Source organism: Haemaphysalis longicornis, unplaced genomic scaffold (assembly GCF_048455015.1).
Source record: "Haemaphysalis longicornis isolate Haplotype H1 unplaced genomic scaffold, Haemaphysalis longicornis Haplotype H1 scaffold_1, whole genome shotgun sequence".
In the NCBI taxonomy this organism is placed as follows: Eukaryota; Metazoa; Arthropoda; class Arachnida; order Ixodida; family Ixodidae; genus Haemaphysalis; species Haemaphysalis longicornis.
The window spans coordinates 320,611,180-320,627,594 of record NW_027526203.1 but is presented as its reverse complement, the minus strand read 5'-3'; the positions used below and the strand labels follow the sequence as shown (position 1 = coordinate 320,627,594).

The 16,415-nt window shown below is 49.5% G+C and overlaps 1 protein-coding gene across 1 annotated transcript in view; it reads right to left on the bottom strand.

Moving 5' to 3' along the window:
* Positions 1-16,415, bottom strand: part of LOC144159544 (nose resistant to fluoxetine protein 6-like) — a 129,998-nt gene that overhangs the window by 61,901 nt on the left and 51,682 nt on the right. Inside the window, exons 2-3 of the mRNA XM_077691112.1 lie at positions 15,635-15,846; positions 13,787-13,989 (exon numbers count right to left, since the gene is read on the bottom strand). Coding sequence (XP_077547238.1) covers positions 13,787-13,989; positions 15,635-15,846 — 415 coding nt within the window. The remainder of the gene's footprint in view (positions 1-13,786; positions 13,990-15,634; positions 15,847-16,415) is intronic.

The following is a 16,415-nucleotide window of genomic DNA, read 5'->3' as shown; positions in this document are numbered from 1 at the left end:
TCATGCGCATGACGTTTGTTGGCAGTATTCCCCCCGTTCTCAGAAGAGCCCACTGCCGTTTTAATTGGCTCACTCAAAAGTGGTTAAGTGCGGAATCGCCGAAGGCGCCTTGCGGAATGCCCTACACAGAAGTTGCCAGCACCTTGTCCCAGCCACAAGACTCGCGGCTCAAAGAGGCGGGCTTCCCCGAACGGTTGGTCAAGAGCCTCGCAGGAGTCTTTCTGAAGAAAATGTGTGAAGGCAGGCCTGAGAAAACCCGCAACAAAAAAAAAAAGAAAGCCTAGCCGTCGTCCCATACTTGCACCGGGTGTCACACAAACTTTTGAAAACTGGAAGGAAGGTGGCGTCAGAGTGGTTTTTTCCGCCCCCAATAAGGTTTCTAAACTTTGCAGAAAGGTCTACAGCGACAACTGTAGCTTGGGACGTTGCAACGTACGTCAGTCATAAATACACCTACACGGATTGCAGTCTTTCTGTGGTGTACAAAGTCCCGCTATCCTGCGGGAAGTCCTACATAGGTCCTACAACGATCGCCTACGCGAGCATGCTAATTCGCTCAAGACGTTCCAGGGGAGCAATCTCGCTACTCATTGCGGAGAACATGGCTGCTCGCCTAAGCTCGACCATGCCTAGATTGTGAACTGGCACCCGGACCAACGCACAGGTGAAGTTTCGGAAGCATTCAAAATCTATAAAATGGGGGACTAGTGTGTGTAAGCATGCCATCAATCGCACTGCATGCTAGAGAGATAAGTTATTTGAGCGGCGTGGCTGCGGGGGGTGACACCACTGCTTAGTAATCTCTTTGTAACCTTTGTTTGCTTTGCTTGTTCTGCTTGTGCTCTTGCTTCTTCATATATATTTCGCTGTAGCTTTCAATAAAATTTAGTCGTCAGTCAGCGCCCGTCCTTGTCAGCTTGTGTCGTCCTGTCCCATGCGCTGTTTTAATCATGGAACCGAAATTCTTGTTGCGTGCTTTCGCTCAACGTGCCCTGTGTCACATTCCTAGAGAGTCTGCCGTTGGAGACGTCGAATAACAAGCAATAACAACAGAGAAACATTCTTTTCTTTCTACTCGGGGAGACAGGCACTAGTGGAACGAACGAATTTGCTGGTCTCTTCCGTGTCCGCTTCAGCAAACATTGACCACAGGAATGGTTAAAAAAATACGTTTTATTTTCTGGAAGTGGCTTGAAAGGCCGCATTCAGTGGAGGAGACAACTGCCAGTCGTTAGCGAGAAGCATGAATGGCGTAACGAAAAAGAAATCCCATGCAAATAGAACTGCGGAAGCAGTAAGTGTGCCAGCGTTTCCAGTTGACTGGATCTTTTGATTGCCCTGTTTGAGTGCACTTTTGTTGCGTGGGTTTCGCGGCACCCCGTGTGGGCTTTTGTTGTTGTTATTCGGATGGATTTCTAGCGGGTTACCTTTTGGAGAGTGCGGCATTCGTATTACACACACGCCCCAAGAAAAAAAAACAATTAAAGGAGCAGCAGTAGGTATTTTAATTAATCAGGTGATTCTATTAAATGCAAGTCGCAAGACAGGTGGGCTAGCCTCGAGGTACCTGAACAATTCAAGGTAAGAAAGGTAAGGAGCCGCATAAGGCATGATTCAGACACTCTTGCATGACCGTTTGTAGTTGCGATTTGCTCTTGATCAGCGAAAACATACCTTAAAACAAACAGGCGTTGCTTGTGCTGTCACCTCTTTATATTGTGGCTTGTCTTCTTCATTGCGTCGCATATTTAGCCTGTGGTGCCGTATGGCGACATGCCTAAGCAACTACAAATTTTGCCCCGAGCGCTTTCCCCGCCAACAGAGCTTACGATAAGCCTGCTCAAATTGGCTTCACGGTATGAAACTCACTGCCTGAAACTATACCAAAACTTTAAACTTCATGCAGCGAATAAAGTACTATGAGCGTCTGCTCGGCTTGTCTGAGGTCACAAGCAAAAACGTCCAAAGTACTATATCATTCGTTCAGTTTAAATAGTCGCTTCAAATGGAACGAGGGAGGAGACAGTATAGCAGTAGTGCTGAGAATGCATTTATTATTCGTGCTTAGGAGTGATTCCTCACTCCACTTTCCTCATTGTGACTCCACTTTCCTCATTGAACTTACTAGAATATTTTAGGGGAATGATTCAATCAATTAGTCTTGACTGTCTCTCAGAATCCGTGGAGAGGTGTAATACAGTCGCAAATCCGCCTATTTCGCGGAACTCATCCTGCCCTTTACGTTTCTGCGTCCACTGTTAATACTCGCTGACACTTCCCCGGTGACGTTCCCTGCTCAGCGTCGGCTTCATGACCTGGTATCAGGGGAGCTTAAAACGTCGGGAATTAAGAGTTTTCTCAAATTAATTGTAGGTGCTATCACCTTACCGTAATTTTTTACCCTGAAATTAGGCGGCGTCACTTCCTTTTTCTACTCGGTCTGGTGCAAGGTTCTCGAAGACGCGACATGAACAAGAGCACAAGGGGAATTGCGTCCGTGACGCACGCAACCACATGATGCCCATATTTTCGGCTCACCCAGTTATATGGCTTAAGGGAGTTCCTCTTAATTGTTATCTACTATGTCGGAAGAGAGAAAAGAGCTTGGACCTAACGCCTAAAAGGGGAGGTCTGATAAATCGCTGTGGTAGTGGCTTTCAGTCAGCTGGCAGTACGGGCTCGTAGCACTGAAACAGCGCAACTCTAAGCACATGCGCCCAAACATTGCAGTGCAGTGACGGTGCGAGGGCAATCTCCACGGCGTGCCTCATTGTCATAGTATACTCTGCACGCCGCTTTACTCACGAGCCTGAGATGCTCGGTTGAAGTTACGCTTGTTGACTTCGCTGTACCGGCACAACCTCCCCCTGCGCGCCTCTCCAGTTTCTATACAGGGGCGACGGATAGTAACCGTACACGCACTGGCGGGCTTACTTCACGGTTGGCACTGAAGCTTTCCAGGCCTGTGCAACAGTTCCCGCGATCCCGTTTCTCGCACTGTTGCTCCGTCACTCTCGTTTTCCTGGGGGTACTTGTACGCACGAACTAGTTTTGAGCGCGCAGCGATCTTCCGTGTCTTAACTATAGCGATTGAACGGTGCCTCTCACTTCATGCCTGGACGCACTATCGTACAGGAAGGTTGCGGCAAGAAATAAAAAAAAATTAACCTTTCCACCTTTCAAGCCTGGGTAGGGAAATTATTTCTACAGCCAAAGTGTCATATAACCCCCTCCCATTGGTCCCGTTAATTTTAAGTCATATCTAAAATGTAAAGGAAGTTTGTTATATTATGGTTTCAAAGCAGCTTCGGAGGTATGAACGACATATATGTTGTAACCATTGAATAGCACATATGTTGTTACCATAAGTTGTTACCATGTTGTTACCATAAGTTGTTATCATTTAAAAAAAATTGGACGACCTTAGAGTGGGGCTGCGAATTTGAAAATGGCCAACCTGAAATAACGCCTCGGGGTGCTAGGTCGAGAAGCGAACGCCATCTCAGATTCATCTTGGGCCCACCTAATGGCCAATGTTGTCTGTCCACGCCATAATTAAGTGACGCGGGTTATCGAATTGAATTTGCCAAAAGGATGATAATGGTAAATTCATATCTGAAGTGACCTAATTCTATAGCATTAGCTGGGAGATTGCGGGACCCCACTGCAGCAGTATCAGCATTGGCTGTGAACGGCACTCCCAGGGGATTGTCTAGAAATCATTAATTCATATCACAAGTGACGTTTAATCGCAGAAATTTGCCAAGCAGTTGGAAATACTCAGTCTATACCAGAAGTGGCCCTCCGCTGCAGTGTCAGTACTGGCCTCGAGATGGCGTTGTCGCCGCGAGAGCGATGGACAATGGATGAAGAGAGAACGGACTCGTGATCGCCAATTCCCTCATATGGTCCAACGCTACACATGCGAAAGTGTGGCGGGAAAGCTTGAAATCGTTGGCGAAATCATTCTGGTGTCACTGAAGTTCGCAGCACGTTCGTGCGGTAGCCCCCCCCCCCCCCCCCCCCTTCCCAATCCCCCTCCTTCCCCCTTTTTTTTCCGGCGAACTACCGACGACACGAATTCGAAATCGAGACACTATTCGCCCACGCTGGAAGAGCTCCCTCTTTGCGTGTGCCGAGCACGGCGCCTCTTTTGTGATTGTCTTCAACGCTCTGAATTTTGTTAGTCGATAAGATGCTCGTCAGTCAAGCGCAATTATCATAAACGCGACATAACGTTGTTTATAGGCCGGCACGCTGAAGGTTAACGTTATGTCCAGTTTTGACATAATTCTATCCAAATGAAGGGGAGTGAGTCTGCTGCAATAAGTTACGGGAGACCTAAGGCGTCGTGGTGTTAGACGCATTGCGGTGAAGCTGCTGTTGGGACTTTTGGTTTTCTAGATGATCATCACCTAGCTCCGGTGCCTCGCGCTAGAAAGTAACGAAAGAACACACCGGGACACTCGTTTTTCGTTCCGGCTCATTTGCTTGCTTCTATTTCGCTCCGTACTCGCCTTAACTTTAAAGGGACAGACAACCGATTTTTGTCGCGTATATGTGCTCTAGCTCATATGAAAGCCAGCGTTTTATATAGCCCGGTAACCACAAGCAATTTCTAAACAAATTGGGGGAAATAAATCGGAAGGGTGGCGGTTCGTAGTGTCAAAACTTGACACTACAATATGTGTTCCTGTCACGGGACCTGCAAACTTAGCAGCTGCTGTAACTGCTGAAACGTTTATTTAAGTATTGAAAACCTTTTAATACAAGTATTTGTATAAGGTTAAATTGTATATTTATTTCGAAACATTATTTTGAAAATTTTAAAAACGCGCTGCCCACCGGACGCCCACCGTCGCTGGGGTGCTCTCAGTGTGGCTAACTGAGCCTCCATGCCCAGAATCAACGGCAGCGTTCAGTAAACAGACTCAGTGAAGGAGCTTTGACGATTCTGCCTGAGTCAGGGGTGTTTGTTCTGCCAAAATATTTGATTCCAGTGTCCAAATACGCCAACGGCAGCTAAAAAAAAAAAAGAAATAACGTCGCGCCCGGGGAGAATCGAACTTCCCGCCTCCACAACGTGAAGCCAGATTCTACCTATCGTCTATCCCAACAGATGGCGCATTCGTGCAAAATAAACCGTTGCATTAAAAACACACATAAAGGAACAGGAAAGCCTGCGATTCAAACTTTTTCAGCTGGGGACAAGTTTTTAAATATCTTTTTTCATTTCGCATACAGACAAAAGTATGTTGCCGAGCTACTCTATGTCATGGTTGCCAGCATTATTTTTGGGAGGGACACATACGGCTCGTAGATCTAAAAATTCCGATTTAAAAATTTCTAGGGCGTTATCAGCAAAACCGTTTCTCGTCAAGGGGCTCTAAGTGATGCCCTTTCATTTGGGATAGAGAATACTCGACAAAAACCGGTTGTCTGTCCCTTTAAAATTTGCAGTTATTCGTTTCGAGTTTCACTTCAACTCCGTCTTCGTAATAGGGATGACGCGTATATTAGCGCGCGCCGTGTGGCAACAAAGAGACTTACAATCTTTGAATACATTTTTACACTGCGTGCTTCGCCCCTCCCCAGGTTTCACGTTAGTGGGGATGGCCCGGTTTTTTTCTGTTTTGGTACAACTCAGTCCTCCAGATTTTTGTTATGAGGGAAAACGTCCTTGGTGCATGCTCTTCAATCTCTTCTCGGCAAATGGATAATACTAAAAATTGTTTCTTTAGATTTCACGTTTATTTGCATTTCACGTGCGATTAATGGCTTATTGCTCTTCTTTCTTCCACTTCTCCCTTAAAAACCTAATTATTTGCTCTTTTAAGCTCAAATCGTGTTTTTTACTTGTGCAGGTTTTTCATCTTATTCTTTGGGGCCGCGGCTTTCCATGGGTTCCCTACACTGCACGTTGTCCGCTCAGCCTTGAGACCTCCCCTCAACGGGCGTTTTAGATTGTGTCCTGCAACCTTGGTTCTTGTCGTCGTATCCGTCTCACTTCGACTTCCAACTTGATTCGCGGTGCGCTAAAGCGCGAAACGACAGGGGACCAGAATACCTTTCCGTTCCAGCCCACGTACGTTACAGGCAGCGCGGTCTATGATCATCGAAGTCCCGCACTCTTAAAGGGACACTGAAGTGACTTTTTCAAGCTCCCGTTTTTGCTTGAACTGCGTAGACTGGTTCAAATAAACCCCCTTTTCATCGTTTATCCGGGCGATAAGGCGGTATTTATTTCACAAAGCCTGAAATAAGAAAAACTGCCGTGCGCGGTTTGCGGCGGCTGCACCAACAGCAGTGACGTCAGTAAAAGGTGCTACGTGATTGGACGATGTCCAAGATTAGAATTCAAACAAGTATCGGCTTGGGTCCTGTGAAAGAACATGCTTGGCATCTGACGTTATCGTTAGATGGGCATTCTCAATATCTCAGTTATCGGCTGCAAAATGCGTCAAATAAGCCTACCAGCACAGCTTCGAATCGTAGCAATCACTAGCCGAGGCGTACGCACTGGATGAACGCCCTCCGCGTCCCCGCAGACGCTCAAATGCGATGCGCTTTCCCCCCATCTTTGGAGCTTGCCTGTCTCATGCGTGTATCGTAAAAAGCGTGTTCTCACCAGGCCAAGGGTCGGCTTATTCAGGGCTGTGCCCACTGCCCGCAAGCAGTCGCTGCTTATGGGAACAGTACGCGAACGAGAACTCGCTAGCGCGTCAGTGCCAGTCTGCGCGCGTTAGACTGAGAGCCTCCAGTATCAATCACTGTCAGTGCCTCAGTGCTGGGCATACGTTTCTGGTCCAACTTTTCCTCTTTTTTTCCTCTCTCTTTTTTGCCCATTTCCCCTTTCCCACGTGCAGGATAGCAAACTAGGCTCTAGCCAGGTTAACTTTCCTGCCTTTCTTCTACATTCTTCCTTCCTTCCTTCTGCGAAGAACTCGCTCAAGGCGCAATGGACGTTACAGTCCAAAAATGGCGAATTCAGAATAGAAAACATGGGCCAAAAACGAAGAAATCAACTTCAAAAAATGGACTATCGCGGATTCGACCTTGCGACTTGCAAGACAACATACCGAGCCCTCCAGACCACTCGGCCACGAGCCAGGGTTGGCGATGTTGGAAATATAAAGTATATTACGTATAGCCAGTTTGTTTTGGCATTTCAAGCAGCTTAGATGATTATTTCTGGTATATCGCTTGTGCAGTAAGCGTCCCCGAAATTCCCACAATATCTCACGTCTAGCAATTGCATTTCTTAGACAAAAGCGTTCTAAGATGCGTAGTCGTGCTGCTGACCGCTGTGCTTGTTCACCCAGCGCAAAAAAGCGCTTCCTGCACCCTGGTTTTACGCTGTACGGTAAAAGTTTCAGTTTAATTTATTTCCTTAGTACCTATATTAGCTTCGATTATCCTTCTCCCGCCTTCAATTGGCCTTAAATGTTTCTACTAGCGCACCAGTCAGCGAAGCGTGGCATGTGCGCTGGTGTGGAGCTACTTGGACTTGGAGCTTGATAGTCTACAAACTAACAAACTAAAAGCGCATTCCTCCAGGCGGTAATCGTGTCGTGGCTTAGTTTCATCTGACCGAACGAATTGCGATGACCCGCTGGCGGCCGACCGAATATACACTGGGCCGACGGATACTGTCGGAGGGTCGGCGAGCCAGGCAGTAGCGCAGTCAAGCCAAGCCATCTTTTTCTGACGTCATGCGAAACGTCATGGAAATCGGCAAGGAGAATGCAGAGAGGAGGGCAGCATTTCTGAATTGACTTTTCTGCTAAATAAAGTCGCGTAACGCAGCGAGAGTGGTCGATACATGGCCTAAAGACTCCCGACTACAATTTTCGCTAGTAATCCCGCAATGTTTGCAAATCACTTCAGTGTTCCTTTAAACGGACCCTGCAACACTTTTTTCAACTTTTTTTGAAATCTTAAATGCTTGCAGACCGTAGTCGCCCAACACACCCCGTACTTAGATTAGGGGGTCGCATAGTACCTCAGCCAAAAATTACTGCTCTATGCTCACCAGATAACTTGAAAACTCGCTCAAAAGATTTTTCTCTCTTTCCCGGTCTTGACCTTCTTTGACAGCCCGATTTACGTCACTGAGGCCATGTAGCGGCTGTTGGCCGGTTTTCCTTCAGTTTCAGCAATGAATGCTTTTCGATGGCAACTTTAAAAATAAAGCCACAGAAACAAAGCAAAAATGGAAGGCGTATCTGGTGCGACAAGCAAAACACGCAGTGTCGCTCTGTGCTGGCGATAACTGTAGCTTTAACAGTGCTCCCAGACGCGAAGGAAAGAGGGAAAGCGTTTATCGAAAGTGTTGCTGGGTTCACAACACCCTGCAACACTTTCGATAAACACTTTCGATGCAACACTTTCGGCAGCGCAAGCTGTATTTTGATCTAATCGCATGCTAGGTCTCGTCATTCGCCAAATTTGCACATTTGGTCACGATGATTGGTCGTTCTGGAGTGTTGGGGTGAAGCCCACCTGCGGCGATGTTTAAAGGGACTCTGCAACACTTCCGATTAACGCTTTCACTCTTTCTTCACGTCTGCAAGGCCTGCGAAAGCTATAATCATCGCCAGCACGGAGCGGGACTGCGTGATTTGCTCGTGGCATCAGATACGCCTTCCCTTTTGCTTTTTGCGGCAGCAGATACGCCTTCTGTTATGGTTTTGTGGCTTTCTTTTTAAAGCAGCTATCAAATGTGTTCATTGCTGCAACTTAAGAAAATCTGGCCAATAGCCGTTACACCGCTGTAATGACGTAATTCCAGCGGTCGGAGAACGCCAAAACTGGGAAAGAGAGAAAAATCTTTTGAGCAAGTTTCTAAGATATCTGATGGGCATAGAGCAGCAATTTTTAGCTGAGGTACTTCGCGACCCCCTAATCCAAGTACTGAATGTGCTGGTTGACTATGTTCTGGAAGCATTCAAGATTTCGAAAAAAGTTGAAAAAAGTGTAACAGGGACCCTTTAAGAGTGCTCCTTTACAGTCTTTGTCTTTGTGAAGCCACGCGCTTGGCCTAGCGCTTTGAGCTCTGACAGAGTGTGCCGATGATTTAGCCTTACCACGTTGTGTTGGTCGCTTCTGTTAGATTTCTAACTTTCTAATTGCATAATACGATGTATGCCCAGCTCAAGGGGTTAGCTTGTCCGTGGATACGTATGCAAGCGCGTTACACGTGCCTCCAGCACAATATTATCCCTGTAGCCTCCGGCTAAGTTAAAAAAAGCATCGAAGACTGCAGACGCACTGTGCTGGTGCACGAGTTTCTTACGAGTATTGCCGATGCCACTAGTGTCTATGTAAGGAGTGAGGAGGAGGATTTTTCTATTTCTCCGAACATACGTGCACCACTCATCATTACCACCACCACCTAGTCCTAGGGAGCAAGAGTGTTTCAGGAACAGGGACTCTCTCTTGCGTCGGATAAATAACATCATAGAGGAAGAAATACTAAAATGGAGCAGGACCAAGCTTCGCAACTTTACCTGTTTTGACCCCCCCCCCCCCCCCCCCCCTTTAGGTCAGTTTTAAAGATGTCCTGGTTTTTCGTCGGTCGGCGAACGAACCATGCCAACATTTCACGGTCCAGGCTGTTGTTCGCTTGCGTGCCGTCTTGTTCGCGGCTTCGCAGCTCCTGTGCGGGAATTTAACTCAATTATCTTGCTTATATAACTTACACATATCTTGCATTTGTAACGTGTTATTCGTCGCAACAAGCTTGCCTCGACGAACAGTAATTGTTAACATGGAAAGGTTATTGAGTGAGAACACCGTTGCTTCAGACGACTGTGCGGCTTTTTGAACTTAGTATGGGACGAAAAGGGGGAGGGTATCTTGAGGGAGCAAATACTGCACGTATACTACACGACTGTAGCAAAGTTTAGGCCCAGCTTTGAAAACACTCACCTCACCGCGGTGAAATAACGAGCCAAAAAAAAAAAAAAAAAAGAAGACGGGTCATCTCCACTAACGTGAAACCTGGGGGGGGGGGCGAAGCATGCAGTGTATAGGTGTATTCTTGGAGCCTTGGCGTTTTTATTCAGAGATGAAACCGTTGGGGTGTAGAGGTATACAGCTTTGCTGAAAAAAAGTCTCGTGTCGTTGAAGCACGAAGCGTTCTAGTGCGAGGCGTTGGAGAACAAGTGTTCCGGTGTGCTCTTTTAGTCCGCGTTTTTGCCCACGGAGCAGAAACGTTTTAGTGCGAGGCGTTGGAAAACCAGTGTGCCGGTGTTTCAGTACCGTTACTACATGAAGCGATGACGATCGACGACAGTAGGCGCCGACAGCCCGATCCCCTCAGGGGCTTCACCCCTAATAAGCTTGCTCCTCCTGATTCTTGCACTTTGGCACGCAACATTTCATGACGCGGTCAAGGCTCTATATCGCGCGTGTGCTTCTTCCCGCTCTATTGCAGAAGTTCGTGCTGGTCAGTGAACAGACCAAATCTGTCAAATTGCTTGTTAGAGCATAAAAACTACCACGGGACAGGGGACTGACTTTTTTGACTGTGTTTTACACGTGCTTCGCATTTCTCGTGTGACATTCTCACATAAACTTTCTTTCTCCATGAATTAACATTATACTCCTACCCACTTCGTACCCGCCTCCACCTTATCTTCACCACCCGACACCCTTCCCTGTGTACTCACGGTCCCCACCCCGGCTCGATATGCCGTATATGGGCATGCCAACACAATACAGATTTGCCCCTAATCCTCATTCCCTTCTTCGAGCAGTGGTGGGTTACCCTGGCCAGCCCGCACCGGGGTACCCAGCTCAACCTGGTGACCCGAACGAGGGCAACCAGCCGAAGCGAAGGCATCCTGGACTAGGGATGCCTTCAACGGGGCGGGGCCCATAACAACAACCTCTGCTCGATAAATACTCTCTCTCTCTCTCTCCCTCTCCATAGATAATGTATTATGCACCAGGAGCTGAAACATGGTGGCGGTACCTGGCACTTAGAGAGTGGAAACTGTCGACATTTAGGTTGCCAAGCCTACCGGGTGCGCACTTTCCCCCCTTCTTGGTCCGTGCTTCTGTTATTCTGTTGCGCCGCTGTACATTGAGACACCCTACTCATTACGGGTTAAATTGCGCTCTCGAGTGCTTCTTTAGCACTAGTTGCATGGAGGGTCGGATATGGCAGTATTTGAGCCTTGTGAGCGCAAGCTTTATTTTTCTCGTAGTGGGAGCCGGCATGTGGAAACGCGTCGGCAAGGAACAAGCGTCTACATATTTTGAGCGCAACACTAGGCCGTCATTTTACCCAGGTGCACAGCTATTGGTTAAATGGGCAATTTATCGACAAAACTCGCTAGTAATCACCGTGAGACAAAAGTATTTGTAGCACGAGGTGGCTCACGCGACTGATGGCACCCTTACACACTGGGGATTTCCCAAATGGTCAGTACCCACAGCCACCTTCCGCTGTTTCATCACGTTAACATGGCTTCCCCCATTATTATAGGCACATTCGCCTCATCCTGCCTCCACCTCACTTTCGACTAACCCAGGAAGAAGCATTCATCTGGCGTCGCTTATGCACAAATCCTCTACTCCATCTTTCCTACCTTACGCCATCTCAACTCTCCCACTTCTGCCCCTCTCTGAATACCACCATGGTGTGTACCTGCAAACACGCCCCATCTCTCGCCCCCCGCCCCCTCCTCAACCCTTCTCCCGAGCAGCGTGAGGACCTGCTGACCAGCTCTCACCACACTGAACAGATCTCTCTGGTCACCAGTTCCAGGCCCACAGCCAAGGCCCAAGGGTACTTTCACTGTGGCCAACAAATCCCCGCCTAGTGACGGCTCAACCCCCACCGTTTGCTCTGTTAAACGTTTATTCTCTCTATCTCTGTCATTGTTGGCTGCTTAAAGGACTGATGAGTGTAGGGAAGCTTTCGCTTTGCATGCTCAAACGTGCGTATGGGTCCTGCTTCCGCTGAAGCGGGCGTTCGTGTCGTCTACTCGAAATGCACCGACAAAGCAGGCGCCCGGCAGGCCGATTTCGTCTTCCATGTGCAGCTTGCATTTGGTGCCGCGAGGTGCTGCCACTTGCTTTGCCTCAATAGGCGCTAGTGGCGCGCAGCCTTGCGACGTTATCTAACCGACCTGACCACACACGCGCAAACGTAGCCGCGCCAGCTGCACTTTCGCCTCCTGAAAAGTGATTTTGTTCCGTGCCTCCACCTTTGACCTGCAGGAACGACCCGCTTCTCACTAACGCGGCCGTGCGCAGTGATAAGCAAAATGCCGCCGCTCACCGCAGGAAGTGACGCGGTCGTCTTGCTCCGTACTAACGTGGTCGCGCTCCTCGCACGTGGTAGTGACGGATCAGTCGATGACCGGAGTAGAGAAAAATGACGCCACATTTTTTCCCTCTCGAGAACAGCGATCTGTCTCCTCAACGCCGTCGCCTCCCGCTCATCTACGTTAGGATTCCGATTGGAGGCATATCCGCATATCTACCGCCTTATTCTGTGTCCTGATCAATTCCTTCGAAAGAGGAACTAACCCTGATTTCTTTCTTCGGTGGCAATGTGTATGTGTGTAAAGAGAAGACTCCGCACGGTGGATCACCTTTAGGAATACTTTGACTGCACCTGCTTCGGCCTCATCGGTTAACCAGTGCGATATCTATGCACGCCTAATGTTGGTGCGGTACAGCATGCACCTATATTTGTGCCCTGAAGGTGCTCTGGGGTGGTTGGTGACGAGCACTAAAGGGTCTCAAGAGGAAAGCCGACGTTTTTCTGGCTATACATGTACGTGGGTGGAACGCGCTGAGGTCTTGTATCCTCATTTCATAAGGCGTTTCACACAGATTACGACCTGAACAAGCTGCTTGGACATAGGCTTGCGTGCGACAAGTAGAGTGGGGTTGGGCTAGCACATGAGCAATGGACACGCCAGTCAAGGGCTGGCGTCGTCACCGCATTTAGAGCACGCCCTCTCGTTATTCCCGCCCCGCAGGCTACCCGAATACAGCAATGAATATCAGCACAATTCATAAACAGTGACCCTCATGGGAAATATGTTGCGCTGAAAACATTTTTCAGGGTAACCAATTTAGGCAAGGGCAGTGTGCACGAACAAGAACTGGAACGCGAAACACAGGTCCTGGTTCCGCCAGCGCTGAGGCTGCGTAAGAAAATGACCTATCGGACATAAAAGTACCGTGGTCTATAGGAGCTGTCATGTCGAAAAACTGCCGCAGTAATCTCTAGACAACCTGGGGTGTCCTAAAAGAAACGCCGCCAGGGGGCCCAAATGAAAACTCTTTGTGTCATGCTTAAGCGGGAGGTCAAGATTTCGTGGCGGTGATCAGAGGCACGAAGATTTGGCACTGCACCGCCGAGTCAAAATAAAAGCTGCTGCGTCATTGAATCTGCGCCGGAGTGGAATTTGTAGAATGCGCGTGAAGAAACCCAGACGTTGCCATGGCAGCAGACAGTAGGTTAGTCGGGTTTCTAGAGTAGCAACAGGACTTCCCGTACCCTTCCTTTTTCTACCGCTTAGGAATGACATGCTGTTGGGATGCTCAAATGTAGTCATCCTGTAATCGCGTGACGTCAGTTGGGACTCACTTTCGTTCAACTTTGCAGTAGTTACAAAGGGGGTTGTCAGTGGTATAACTGAAGCTTTGAATATTATCTAGGGTGGCCGTGGGATCCTGTTGCGCAAAGGTTATCCTCTCTAGGACTAGAGTGCCATCCCCCGAGGAACTTCGTTTATAAAAAGAAGCCGAGAGTACTCACAGGATTCCACGCTGGTGAGCGTTGGGCGGCTTGTTCTCCTTGACCTGGCACCCGCGCACTACGGTGTGGAAGCCGTATCGGTGCAGCAGTGTTGCTGCCATGTGGCGCAACTCACTGCCCGAGCACACGGAGGGGATGCAGGTTCCCAGCTGGATACCGAAGAACAGGTCCTGGTTGAGCCAGTTCATCGGGTTGTTCGCCCCCTGCACGCAGAGACCTCGTCTGAGGCATGACCGGTGCACGATTCGATACCCCTACCGATTAGAATGCACACTTGTTGCCAAAACATTGCCTCTTACGAAAGCTTTCCGGTTTATGGGGGAGATTCGCAATAAAAGGCTCCTCGATTGTAAAAAGGTAAGGCGTGGTTTTGTTTGTCATTGTTTCTTGTGCTGAGTGCAACAGTTAGCGTTCAGTTTCTAGCAGCAGTGGTCAAACTTAATTGGAAATAAATGGTAACACAGAAGTACCATTAGCCTTTGGTGCGTGGCCTAAAATTATTTAGACCACTTTGTGTTCCTAACAGAAATACGCGCTATTGGGGGCTATTTGCATGCTCGAAGCTTTGTTCTACAGTGCGCCTAAGCGAAAAAAAAGAAAGATCCTCTCTTGCTCCACTCCGAAATGATAACCCGTGTGGTCTCTATACCTCACAATATGCATAACGCTAGCTTTGAACAAGGCAGGCATTCATGCACACCGCGAGGAACCACCGTGGGTTCGAGCTAGTTGAGCACGCTCACGATACTGCAACGCCGTCGCGCCAACTTAACACCGCCTCTGTTGGGCAGGTGGAGAAAGGGGCGACAAAGGAATATGCCCAGGGCACGGAGGGAAGACGTTTATTTTATACTCACATTCTAGTCACATATTTTACAGTCCCAATTACACAATTTACAGTACATGTACGTACTTCCCGTTAGGTGAAAGGGGCGATGGGGCGCCACGCGCAAGTGCGCACGTTTCGTCGGCGCAGAGCCAGTGGGCTCTTCTGTCAGGACAAATTCCGGGGTGCGCGCCCGTTGTGCGCGCGCGCGCATCGCCGTGCTGGCCGGATCGGCTCGCAGCAGCGAGGGAGACGGGGCCCATTCGCTCACAGGCGCGTACCGCACGGCGTGTTCGTCGAGTGGTAGGTACGGCCTTACTATATGCAAGCGTAGGGACAACAGGAGCAGCCTTGGGCACGGGCCGCAGCCGGAAGGGCTGGTGGGCTTTCGCCGGCGCAACAGAGTTGCCGCCGGCTGGTAAAGAAAGCGTCACATACCTTCGGCCAACGCCTTCGGCGTCCTGGAAGCGTCTCCCCGAACGGCCCCCCGCGCAGGGCGCGCGTTCGCGTCCAAGCGAGAGTCGGGTTCGGGCCTCGTTCAAACGGACCAATGAGGTGAGGTTAGCTCCGCTACCAGGGCGGAGCGCCCGCTGCTTGACAGTGTTTTATCGCCGCAACGGTCTCTGCAGGCTTCACCTCACGCAAGAGTTTGAGAGACGGCTCGGCTCTACACAGAGGCGCCAAGACGAGCCGGAATTTCGGAGGAGAGAGGGGAAAAGCGTCGCGTGATGGCACAAACCCAGCGATCGCGCAATGGCTTGGGCGTCAGGATCCCCACACCCGTCTTTTCACAAACATGTCGTGTCATGGGCAAATTTCTCGCTACGGAAAGTGAGCCCTCCTCTGAATTCGCACCTTCCTTAGTTTCGCCCCTATCACCTTCCTGGACCGAATAACGACAGCGGTTGCACTACTACGCTAATTCTATCCTTTCCCAGCTACAACGACTTATGAGGCTTGCTGGTCCGAAATTCAGGGGCGTAGCGAGGAGCGGCATGGTACAAGGGCGGGTGTTGGCGCACCGTCATTTGGCCCTGCTCCTGGAACTTGGCGATCATCTTGCGCAGGAAGGGGACGCCTCGTGGGTTGACGAACAAGCTGCAGTACTGGCCCGTGAAGTCCACGTCACCGTAGAAGTCACGCACCACCACGTCCAGGCACTCGTCGTAGTTGCCGAGGTCGGCCACACTGCCCTGCAGCATGCCCGGCGGCGGCTTGCCGTTCGAGTCGGCCACTGCGCCAAGAGATACAAGGCAAATGGCTCCAGATGAGGCCCGGAAGTACACTGCGGCGCACAAGTTCAGTTTAGAGTCTACGAATGCACGGTGACAGTCACAAACAGGTTCGTAATTCATGTTCGGTATATAAGGTCCGGGATGGTTTGGGTTCCTGGCCACGCTGGCATCTGCGGAAACGCCCTAGCAAACGCGCTAACCCGAGTAACCTTCCCGGGTGCACCCGTGTCATGGCCAACCATGTAGATGCCGTCGACGGTTCGCACTCCTCACCGAGCTTCTCGCCGTTATAAATTACACGCCCAGCGCCTATCACGCACCTTGTACCCACCCCCAAATTCCCGTCTAACTCGCGAGGCTGCATGCCTCATTCGGCAGGCTCAACCCTCTTCACTCCCCTTCCATCACATTCTCCACCGCATATATCGGCACCCTGGCCATCTTTCCTGTCCCACCTGTTCTTCCTACCCATCCATCCCTCATTCTTATTGGGAATGCATCCCACCATCTTTCCTGCCCCATCTAGCGTCACTAAATAAATGCTTTTAGAGTATCGGCACTCTTTTCT